General features: G+C 45.5%; 1 protein-coding gene across 1 annotated transcript in view; it reads right to left on the bottom strand.

The window, feature by feature from the left end:
- The window catches only part of GRK3 (G protein-coupled receptor kinase 3), a 60,775-nt gene that overhangs the window by 6,220 nt on the left and 42,215 nt on the right, over nt 1-12,340 (bottom strand). The window contains exons 11-20 of the mRNA XM_040080727.1: nt 11,900-12,030; nt 11,050-11,144; nt 10,120-10,227; nt 8,064-8,130; nt 7,792-7,892; nt 6,538-6,604; nt 5,986-6,081; nt 2,441-2,603; nt 1,552-1,688; nt 501-614 (exon numbers count right to left, since the gene is read on the bottom strand). Of these exons, the coding sequence (XP_039936661.1) occupies nt 501-614; nt 1,552-1,688; nt 2,441-2,603; nt 5,986-6,081; nt 6,538-6,604; nt 7,792-7,892; nt 8,064-8,130; nt 10,120-10,227; nt 11,050-11,144; nt 11,900-12,030 (1,079 nt within the window). The remainder of the gene's footprint in view (nt 1-500; nt 615-1,551; nt 1,689-2,440; nt 2,604-5,985; nt 6,082-6,537; nt 6,605-7,791; nt 7,893-8,063; nt 8,131-10,119; nt 10,228-11,049; nt 11,145-11,899; nt 12,031-12,340) is intronic.

Below are 12,340 nucleotides of genomic sequence, written 5' to 3'. Positions count from 1 at the left end.
ACACGGAAGCAGTTTGGCACTTCATCCTACGCGGCCAACAGCGCCTTCTCTCTCAGACAGCACTTTAGGGAAGTTATTTTAATTTTCCGAAGGAATGAGCAACTTTGGGGATTGACCAAGCGCAGCCCTTAGCTTCTCCATCACCCCAGCCAAGGCTCGTACAACGTTTTGAGAACTTGAGCACTTCCCCCTTTCACATATGAGCTCCAGCACAGTGAGACACGAGCCAACGAGGCCCTTGGAGCACCCAGAGCTTGAGAAGTTTGGGAGTTTTTAGCTATTTAATAAACCAAACTCCTTTTGACCGAATGCCACTGAAATCCATGCCAGGAACTGGCACAGCTGTAGGTTTCCTGCTTTCGAAACTCGAGTGTGATAAACACTTCAGCTCTGCTTCACCAAGTGCCTTACTTCACACGCAACAGGATGACCTGAAAAGCTTGCCCACTGTTTATCATAGGCAAAACAAGCTGATCAAGTTATCAAACATCAAGTCTTACCTCACACTGTAGGACAAACTGTTTCCCTCCTTTAATTCTCAGTAAGATGCATTTCTTGTCTTTAATTTGTGTTTCTTCAACAGATACTATTTGTTCCATTGTCAGCAGGTTTTGCTGCAGCATTTGCAAAAGAGCAGAGAATTAATTGAACAAAAAAAGCCCCGTTGCCCATCAAATAAGCACTATCTCATTTTCCTGGGCTATGCACGTGAATTAAGTGATGAACATTAAGAGTCATTACACAAACATTTATTTCTGAAGGCTGGGTCATGAACTAAAGATAGATAGTAAGGTAACAGAGAGATTTACAAGGGGCTTGGTTGTTTCAATAGTGACAACGAAACATCAGCTCTAAAAGCCAGTAATGACAGCACGAAATAAGAATCTACAAATAGGTGTGTCTGCAAACAGAATATTCACTATTCTCCCTCAAGAGCTGCATATAATTTGATGCATTTTTCAAGCATTACTGTTATCACCAAAAGAAAAGAAAAAAAAAAAAGCCAATTTGACTACTTCAAAGAGCTGAAAGGGAATATTTCAGCACTGAATACTTACAAAGAGAACATACACAGCAGTGTGCAGGAAAACTGTCTCTATGGACTGCAGAGGACACAATGTCTTAAATTCCAAAAGCTTCCTTAACTCAAATATACAAATTATCTGCCCTGCACGTGAGCACAGCTGGGCTACACTACAGCCACTATAGCATTTTCTTGGAAATAAAATGCTATAGCATTTGTCACCTTACCAGTTTGTGTTTTTTTGTATAAATAGTCCAGAGGTCCTAAATGAAAAACAACACCATCAACTACCAAAATCCTTTAAAAAGCACAACAAAACAGAGCAAACAGGTTTCTCAAGTCAACTTTACGTCTCCTCCGTGCAGTGTAAGCTACCCGTTAACTACAGTGAGACTCGAGAGAGGTCACTCAAATCCACCGGGCTTTTACTCAGAGGAAACTCCTTCCCCAGGAGAACCCCTGGGCACTCCAGGCGTGTCTCACCTCCACCTGCCTTCCACCACCGCTCCCCAGGGCCCCTCACTCACCCGGGACTCTCCTTCTCCTCGCCACTCCAGCCGGTTGGGGAAGAGGTAAAAGTAACGCCGCTGCCACTGAGTCAGGAAAGGGTTCCCCAGCTTGAGCATGTATCCATGCATGATGCAGTCCTTCCCCAGGGCATAATCTAAACCAAGAGGAGATGTTAGCAAAGCGACAGGAGGGGCAGCTGAGAGCACTGGGAGTGAGGCTCTGTGCCGAGGGCACGGAGCCCCGGAGCCGCCGTGCCCTCAGCAGGTTCAGATCACACACACAGCCCCAGCTCTGCCCTAACTACACAGCTGCTGCGGCTGTAGAGCAGGGATCAAGGACAGGACTTGGCTCTTAAAGAGGCATCTCACTGGAGGAGGTGATTAAAAGCACTGAATGTTGCTCTCCAGAGTTTGGGGGGTTGATGCAACATCCCCGTGCAAGCTGCAGTTTGCTGTGCAAAACCTCCTGGGGTCCTTCTCTGCTCCTGGGCAGGAATTCAAACCCCACAGACTGGGAAGGTGGGGAGGCCCTGGCACAGGGTGCCCAGAGAAGCTGGGGCTGCCCCTGGATCCCTGGAAGTGTCCAAGGCCAGGCTGGACAGGGCCTGGAGCAACCTGGGACAGTGGAAGGTGTCTCTGCCCGTAGCAACGGGGTGAAACTGGATGGGCTTTAAGGTCCTTCCCAACCCAAACCATTCCAAGACTCCAGGATTCCATGAATCTCTTTCCAAAGCTTGATGTAATCATTCAGCGTTTCAAAACATTAAGAAACATCGTAAGCAACACGACAGTGATTAAATGAATCCTAATGATTCCTGGGAATGACGGCAATGGGAGTCTGTGGAACTCCAAACCCAGGAATTACTACCTAGCAGCAAAAGAGGAGAGAAGTGTAAGGACAGATTACCTTCCTCGTGGCCAAGCTGCTTGTTTTTAGCTCTTTTTCTGGCCTCAATTTTATCCGTGTCTGCATTTACTGCATCATAAACAGTTTCTGCTACTTCTTGCTGCCAACGCTCCGATATTACCAGAGGGAAGTTCTTATATAACTCCTGGTCACTATCAAGCAACTTGCAAGAGAAAAACAACAAAAAACCCAACATTTTAATAACTTTCACTATTCTTATCCCCAACAGTTAACAGTTATCCACGCAACAGTATTCTTTTACAAGATGGACTGAACTCAAACCTTTGTGAAACAAACAGATGCAAGCAAGAGAAGCACAGACACTAATTTAAGCAAAGATATTCATTTATGTGCAGAGAACAGGCCACCTGCTGAAAACTTGTTTGGTTTGATAGCTCCAAAATCCTCACTCTACGCTGCCCCACAATGCTCTCTAGACATTTAAATAATTACTCCAATGTAAGCAGCAGCATTCTTAACTTTGTTGCCCAAAAACCTCCTCAGCACAAAACCCCTGTGAATTAAGTGAAAAGATACCTTTTTCCACAGCAATGCCTTCCATGCTTCCACAACTTGGTTTTATATTCTTAATAATAAACCCTCAGAATTCACCAGCATGTGCTGCAGACCTCAATCTTCCTAATATAAAGATTATCTTCTCCACTAATCCTTTGAATACTTAAACTGAATTGCACTGAAGAAAATTAGGAAGAAACTCCTTAGCCGAAAGGGTTGTCCAGCACTGAGCAGGGCAGTGGTGGAGTGCCCAGCCCTGGAGGGGTTTAAAGTTTAAGGCTGTGTGGATGCAGCACCAACAGCTGCAGCAGTCAGGCCACACACTCCTGGAATAGATATTCTCCTCCTTCTGAGAGATCCATGCCGTATCCCAGCAGGAAAATACACACCCAGAAGATCCCTCTGCAATTGTGGGGGCTCCCTGCAGCACCTGGGGAAGGGGGAACAGCCACAGGCTCGCCCCTCGCATCCCCAAAGCTCACGTGCTCTTCTCGGGGCCAAAGGACACTGCAGGATAAATACAATCCCAGGGACCAGGGAGAAGAGCAAGGGGTTCAAACCGTGGTGCCCAGGGCAGAGAGGGCTCCTGGCACCTCGCTGGCAGCTGACTCGGGCAGCAATGCTCCCGTTGCCTCCGGACACCTGTGACACCCGGGGGGCTGTGCTATCCCTCCCTGACTCACCCCCAAGGGTAAATCTATCCCTGAGCTATGAGATTCTGAGATCAAACTGGAGATGACACAGCACTGACCTGCTGGTGATTCACATCCCGTAATAGGATTTCTCACTACATCACGTTATTGAGAATATCTGATCCCCTCATGGAATAAACAGACTGCCTGGTTCCTCCTTGCAAAATGTTCCTCTGAATTCTGGCATTGCAGGATTAGAAGAGGCTGGAATCCTGCCAGGCTAACATTGATGCTGAAGATGTGGAATTTTCTGGGATAAAAAACACCCTGGGCTCTCTGCACTTTCCTGTGCCAACTTCTGTCACAGCAGGTGACACTGACAGACGAGCTCCTTTTCAGGCTCAATAAGTACTTAATGGGGCTTTTTGCTCATAAAGTTTAGAACAATTAGTTTCCCTCCTGACTCATTTCTGTAAGAGCAAGGTTTGTTCTACTTCAGAAATGGATAATGAAAACAACGAAGGGCACTGACCCAAGCCCTGCTGTCCCAAAGTTGAAGGGAAACTTCAGAGAGTAGAGGAATTCACAGGAGGGTCACCCCCTTCATGCGAGTCCCAAAGGGGCCAGCAGCTCTAACTTCTCTCTTTTTTAATATAATTTATATTATTTTCATTACATCTTGGGTATTATCAGAACCTGATATATTTTTTTACCACTTTTCTAACTTGTGATGTTACTACTATTAATACAGTTTGTCATTTTTAAGAGTTCTCCCTGACACTCTATGACCTTATTAAAATAAGGTTTAACTCTATTTCTCCAAGCCCTCAGAAACAGATCCCAACTTTTAAACACACAGACCATAAGGTGTTCTTGAAAATCTGAGGCTTTCCCAGTTGTTTCCTGACCATTTGAAACATTTCCTTTATTACGTAAAACTTGTGGTAAGAAAGTAGATTTTAGTTAATCTAAAAACATAACGACATGGCAAACAAGAACAAACAGGGTAAGCCCAAGGTGGATGTTCTGGTTCTAGGTCTAGCTCTGGTTCTAGGACTCCGGGCGAAATCCAGTCCGGATTCTCCCTCCACAACCAAGTGACTTCATTCTGGATTTTTTTTTTCCCACAAAAAATACGGTCAATTTTTTCCCCATTCCGTTTTGGTTTTGGTTTTTTTTTCCCCCCTCCAAAAATTCAGTCCAGGTTTTCCATCCAAACAGCAGAATCCATTCCGGATTCCAGGCAAAATCCAGTCCAGGTTTTCCCTCCAACCTGCAGAATCCATTCCAGAATTTGCCCAAAATCCAGTCCGGGTTTTCCCTCCAACCGGCAGAATCCATTCCGTACTCCGGGCAAAATCCAGTCCGGGTTTTCCCTCCAACCGGCAGAATCCATTCCGGATTCTGGGAAAAATCCAGTCCGGGTTTTCCCTCCAACCGGCAGAATCCATTCCATACTCCAGGCAAAATCCAGTCCGGGTTTTCCCTCCAACCGGCCGAATCCATTCCGTACTCCGGGAAAAATCCAGTCCGGGTTTTCCCTCCAACCGGCCGAATCCATTCCGTACTCCAGGCAAAATCCAGTCCGGGTTTTCCCTCCAACCGGCCGAATCCATTCCGTACTCCAGGCAAAATCCAGTCCGGGTTTTCCCTCCAACTGACAGAATCCATTCCAGGTTTTTTTTGTTGGTTTTTTTGGTGTTTTGGGGGTTTTTTGGTGTTTTTTTGGGTTTTTTTTGGTTGGTTGGTTGGTGTTTTGTTTGGTTTTGTTTTGTTTGTGGGTTTGGTTTTTTTTTTTTTTTTTTTTTTTTTTTTTTTTTTTTTTTTTTTTGAAATCCAGTCTGGGTTTTCCCTCCAACTCACCAACTCCATTCGGGATTTCCATCCACCCCCCCCCCCCCCAACCCCCCCCAAAATCCAGTCCGGTTTTTCCACTCCAACTGGCCGACTCCATTCTGGATATTTTCTTTTTTCTGAAATCTGGTCTGGGTTTTCCCTCCAACCGGCCAAGTCCATTCCAGATTTGTTTGTTTGTTTTTTGCAAAATTCAGCCTGGGTTTTCCGGCATACCAGCCGGCTCCATTCTGGATTTCAGGTGAAATCTGGCCTAGGTTTTCCCTTCAACTGGCCAATTCCATTCCAGATTTCGCCCAAAATCCCATCTGGGTTTTCCCTCCCAGCAGCCAACTGGTTCTAGTTCTAGTACTGGTCTGGTTCTAACTCTAGTTCTAACTCTGGTTCTAACTCTGGTTCTGGTGGAACCAGCATGGATTTATTTTCCCAGCCTGAAGGAATTCCTTGCACATCCAGAGCCCTGAAGCAAAGGAATGCCACACACACATGGAAAGCCAAGCACAGCAGTGCCAGTGCCACCCTCCACCACTGAGAGCTGGGTACCTTAATGCCTTTAGTGTCCTCTTCATCGAACGAGCCAATATCAAAAGCATCTGCTGCATTGACTTCTCCCCGGGGAGGAATCAGGGGGGGAGGGTACTAGAAATTGAAATCAGCATCATTAAAGACAAATTAACGGGCATCATTTAACTCCATTCTGTAGTCATGCACGACCTTTGTATTTTTTGAACAGATTACACCTGACTGTGCCAGACTGACCCCTTTGGAATTAAACCTCAGTGCGAAATTGTTGGCACTTCTTTTAATTAGAGCGCCTTCAAAAGTTTGGGGATAAAACTCCCCAGTTTAGAGACAGCAAAGGAAAGGAAACCATGCAGTCATTTGACCCTGGAAATGTAATAACTCGCTCCTAACAATCAGAAATTATCTGTAGTAACGAATATTCATCAACAACCCTCCCTGTATTTGCGTGAGTGAGCGCTTGTGCTGGGCACTGTGACCCTCAAGTTTTCTGTTCAGTACCTGTTTGGGTTTATTTTCCTTTTATTGCTTTTAGCTTTTTAGTCAGCTAAAATTACAGTCTTCATCCTTTACCTTCTGTAAATAGACTTGCTGCCAATCAATGCCTTTGAAGAAAGGATGTTCCTTTACTTCTTGTGCGCTGCAAAACAGAAGTGACTGAAGTCAACAAATTAAGGGGCTTCTCAAGTGTATTCAAGGAATACGAAGCCCTCAAAGGTCACATTTCTATCACTTGAGAGTATCGGGGAAACACTCTTTTTTGCAAGAAAAACTTAAGAACTCCTCAGCAAACAACAGGAGAGAAGATTTTCATGTGGAAACAATTGGAACGGTGCTCTAGGGCTGGCAGGCAAGAACTCCTGATGGCACTCCATCATTTCCAACAGCAAACGATGTTCAGATCCCAGCACTCCTCTGGGTCAGACCCCAAACACCAAACCTTTGGCACATGCCAATCACTGCTTGTAAATAACCAGATTACTCCACACCGTTTCAAATGATACAAATTTTACGGGAAAATAATCAACTACTCTTGTTACACCCCAGGGAAAAGCCATCTCAGGCCATTATCAAAGAGGGCTCCAAGACAAAATCCCCTCTTAATCTCCCAGTGGAATTGGAGCCAGCCCCAGGCTCAGGTGTGTCCATCAGCTACCTGTTATCACACATCCCAAGGGTTTCTCAACAGTTGTTTACTCCTCTCCTTTTCTCTCTCTGTCACACTGTTTTTTTTAAGCAGGAGATAGCTACTTCATGAACAGCTACAAGCAAGGTGAGCTTGGCAGGAGCAAGTAGTGTTTTGTAGTCAAGAAACACAACAAAAGCTCTTTTCCTTAGAATGATGAAGTGAAACAGGCAGCACCAGCAATGCTCACAGCTTTTTGCTTGGTGGTTTTGGGATTGGGTTTTGGTTTTTTGTTTCTTTTTTTTTTTTAATGTAATATGCTCCTATCATAACAGATACCAATATAAGCAATAAATTTTCCCTATCAGTATGTCTGAGTCAAGTCATATGATTTCATGCCAAAACAGATTCAGGCAAAACCAGAAAAACAACTGAGGGATGAGCAGTAGGAACACCACCCAATGCAAGCATGACAGCAGGGAACTCAGGGAAAGGCTTTATGGACAGAGATTGTCCAAAAAAACAAGTCCAAACCGAAGGGAGCTGAAATGTAATTCCACGCAGCAGCACTTTTTCATGTTCTCTTTCCAAAATTAAAATCCTCACAACAGGAAGCAGATTTTTACTTGAAATGAATTCACTCATTGACAGAGAAGTGGAAATTTTTCAAGGCAGAGGTCCAAGGAGAAGACAACACCTACCTTCTTCCTTGGCATCCAAGCCTCTTGCTCACATCCCGCTGCAGGAGCCCTTCCAGAAGGGACTTCAGCTCGGGAGAAAAGGAATCCGGGAGCTCCACATTCTGTGGGGAAAGGAAGTACAAAGAGATATTCCATGAGGGAAGTGGTGTGTTCTGCTTTCTTGTCTCTGATGGTGTTTGGAACAGCTCTCGGGGAGAGCAGGGGGTGCAGGTCCAGGTTTAGGGGAAATGGGAGCTCAGGAACACGGGGATGTCGCTGAGGCCAGGCCTTACCACGGTGAGCGTCATCCGGTCGATCTCGTGCTTATCTTTGGTTTTGTGCTGCCTGAAAGGGCTGTGCCTGTGGGGAGAAGAAAAAGAACTCTAATAAATGTAAAGTCACAGAACAGCAGGCTATTTCAGCTGTGGCAACGCCAGGAAAGAGCGGAGCATCCTGTCAGTCCCATCCTTCCCCCTCATCAACCCTGTCCTGAAGATCAATCTGATCCACAGGAAGGTGAGTAGGAAGCTGGGCAATTCTTAAACAGTGATCTGGCCTTAAAGACGTGCTTCAAATGCCTCACCAAAAACATCTATCTCCCAAAAACCTGAGAGGCTTTCAGCCAACAAGGAAACCCCGAGCAGCCATCACCCACAGGGATTTAAATCCAAGGATTTCCATCGGGAAGGTGAGCGTGACCCACTGAACTCACCACTCCCCATCATGGAGAGTAAGGAGATAAGAGATCACAGATCCCACAGCATCAGCCACTGCGAAGATATCTGATGGTATCTTGTAAATTATCAGCTTCATCCCTTTCCTGCTTTATCATTCTAGTTTGAATTTGAATTTTCCTCTAAGCTATGGAAGACTGTGGCACATTTATCACGCAGTCCTTCATGAAAGAAAGCAGTATTGTAGTAAGATATTTTGATTACATTTAGGATGTATTCCCTGCTTCTTTTCTTTAAAACCTTGAGGGGACGATGTTTTTCACAATCAAAATGTTATTCACTTATCAATTCCATTAATTAGCTATTCTAAAGCATTCTGGCTTACCACATGGCAGAGTGGATCAGCATGTTTCAACTGGAGACCTGATACTCCCAAGCTATTTTCCTTTTATTCTCAAAAATGTTCTGACTGATGGATGCAATGGATGGACCAGGACCTCAGTTTTTCTCTTTTTAGCATGACAGGTAAATGGTTCCCACACAGCCTCATGTACTCTGACAAGGAGGCTCTGAGTAGATCAGGGAAGAAAATGATTCACTGGCGACTTATGGGCAGATTCTGTGCCAGACTAAATTTACCAAATACCAAGAAACGGCACCATGTACCCAGCCCTTGTTTTGGGATGTGCTTAATTGGCTTCAGAACAGATGAGGAATGAGAGTTCACCGTGAATAATGCTCTGGCTTCTGGCTGAGCACTGATACCACCCTGAACATCTCTGCCAGGGAGAATCACAGCCCAAAGACTGGCAATTTAAACAGCACTTCCTTCTTTATTTGCACCCTTACACAGGCTGCTTTGTGCACAATTAATGTTAAATTGATCCAGTTCTAGAGTTCAATTCACAAGTCACACCCTGACCTTCTTTTGTACAGATGGAGATAAAAGCTTATAATTAATTATGTGTGAGGACACAGGATGACCTAATGATCAACCCTTACAGGGAAGCACTGTGAAAAGCCTCAGACTTCTTCTGGTTTGCCATTAACAGCGAGGATGCCATTTTCAACAAGCACTTGCCCCTCAGTGCTTGTTGACTGCTCAGATAAATCCCACGGCATTAATCAATTCTAGACACGTAAGCTTAATGAGAAGGTAATTGCTGACAAAGCTGTAATCATCGTGTACCTTTGGACACTGATAAGGTAACAGGCCAGATTCAGCAAATGGAAGGACCCACACCTTGTACCTGGCCCAAACCCTGCAGGAGGGAAGGCTGAGCAGCACAAAAAAACGGGACCAGTGCAGCCAAGAGCTTCTCCACAGCAGCAGGTCTCAGCCTAGCACAAAGCCCACCATTTAACAGGGCTGCTTAGAGCACTCCAAGGAGCAACATCACAGCGTTTAAAACACTGCCAGCTGCCAAGAGAGGAGTAAACTGCTGCCAGCAGCAGTTCAAAGAGCAGATGGAGGATCTGCCTTCCTCATATCCCACACCTTTAGCTACCACAGGATGCAGGGCTTGTGGTGGGTTTGGAAGAAAAAGCCTGGTTTGGTCTGACACGGGGACATGGGTCAGCACTGAGGGATCACTTCAAACTGTGACACACGATGTCCTGCTCCTCCAAGGAATGCTCACAGAGGTTCCCAAAGGCAAGGCAGGGCCCCACTCACCCCCTCAGCAGCTTGAAGAGCATGCAGCCCAGGGAGAACCAGTCAGCGCTGCTGTCGTAGGCTGTGCCCTTCTGCAGCACCTCGGGGGCCATGTACCCGTGGGTTCCTCTGCAGAGCACAAAACATTCATTACATCCAACATTATCACTGGGAAAAAAATCATTTCAGATTGGTATTCTCTCAATAAGTCAGCCCAGTTTGGAGAGGATTAATTTTAAGCATTTCATTTTGCTTCCAACAGGTTACATGTGTCACTTGTATGAGTACAGGACACTCCTGGGCACCACTAGAAGCAGCCACCAGGTATTGCTTTTACCCTTGACATACTCAAAACATACGGACTTTTTTTCAAGAAGCTACTGAATTGCAGATCTCTTAAGGTGTGACAGGCTGGAGTTTCCCTTTTTGCACAAATTCTGAGATTAAATCAGGGCAATTGAGGACCTAAGAATAAAACGTGCCAGGTAGGATGTGAATCCACACACAACTCCAGGAATTCAGGTCCTAGTTAAATCCTGATGGCAAGGAAACATAATGGAAAGTAAAATAATTTGCCTCCAGTTCCATGAAGATCCAGAAAGAGAAAGACACAATAAATCCAGGATTTTAGTCAGTTTGGGAATACTTCATTACCAGGTTGGGACAATTAAAGCAATCTGGTACTTTAACTCAGTCAGGTTCCTCTCTGAGCAGTGAATCATCCCGAAATAATGTGTCATCTCCCAGCCATGCCTACACATCAGCTGCTACAACTGTGCAGGAAAACAGGGAGAGGAGCCCGAAAAACCTCATTAGAGCCTCCAGCTCAGCAAGCCTGGGCCACACAAGTGTCATTCCTCCCCTTCAGGCAAAGTTAAGTTATAAGGACAAATTCAGGATGCATTTAGCACTACCTGTATGTGCAGCAAAGCTCCCAGACATAATACTTACACGCTGGCATGTGGCTTCTTTTTGGAAAAGTCACAAGCCAGCCCAAGGTCTGATATCCTCACGTGCCCATGTTCATCCAGCAGGATATTTGCAGGCTGGAAACCAACACAGGGAGGTGAGTGCTTGGTATTCCCCAGCTGACAAAACTGCAAACACTCACTGCACAGCAACTCAAACATCAATACTCCCTGGTAATTGGTAATTGCCTTCTTTTATTTAACATCAATATACCAGGCACTTCCTGGATAAAAATCTAAGTTCTCAGAGAACACTACGGTCAACTCCACGGGTTATGAAACACCGAATAACAGAAGGGAATAGCCAGGCAAGGTTTGAAACACAAAGCAGGTAATAAATGAATAATCCATTCTGGCCTCAAGTTGCTTTTGGTTTCTCCACAGCAGGGTCTGTGTGTGGCTCTTACACCTTTTATTCTCAGTCTCTGGGCAGACTTTCATCCCCTTGTGCTGTCACTTTGGTCCAGGGACTCTTCTCTGGGACCTGTCCTCGATTTCCCAACTGCCAGTGAAACCCCCCAGCACCTCTCCTGCTGTTGTTCCCCATCACACACACAAAGGCCTCTTTCAGGGCTCTCAGAAACACAGTACACCCTCAGAATTATTCCCAGCAGGGAGATAAGCAACACTTGACAAGATTTACTGTGACCCCCCAGGAAGCCTGTCCCAAGCTGGTTAAACTGGATAATGGCACAGATTAGAAGGACTTTGAAAACTTATTACAGAAATCAGGCAGATAAAGAAATAATCCTGCCAAGGAAAGGTTTCAGGAAAGGTAATCCATGGAAGTTATCTGAGGTCCTGTGCAGATGCAGGCACCCACCAAGCATTACCTTCAGGTCTCTGTACACCACGAAGCGATTGTGCATGTGCTCTAACCCCAGGATGATTTCAGTAGCATAAAACCTCATCTCTTTTTCAGAAAACACTCCGTGCTGGGAGAGGTGGTAGTGCAAATCTCCTCCTGAAATGAGAATTGAGACGTAATGGAGTGAACGGTAAAATCTTACCCTGCAGGCAGACAGGGCGACACTGTGGGGGAACAGCACAGCTTTTGTAAGTGCTTATCGCCTGTGGAGCACACAGCCCCACCCTCCGTGGTGACAAAACAGCTGGGAAAGTTCATACAGAGATTTTAAAATGCATTTATTTCGTAAACGTTTGCATTCAGTGACTAATCCAGCAGAGGATTTCCACGCAAGCAAAGGCTGCACCACACACTGGTTTGTGGAGAGCTGAATAAATCAGCTCACAGAGCAGCCCAAGCTTGGGGG

Source organism: Hirundo rustica, chromosome 17 (assembly GCF_015227805.2).
Source record: "Hirundo rustica isolate bHirRus1 chromosome 17, bHirRus1.pri.v3, whole genome shotgun sequence".
NCBI classification, from domain to species: Eukaryota; Metazoa; Chordata; class Aves; order Passeriformes; family Hirundinidae; genus Hirundo; species Hirundo rustica.
The sequence above is the reverse complement of the archived record's forward strand: the minus strand, read 5'-3'. Positions and strand labels throughout refer to the sequence as shown.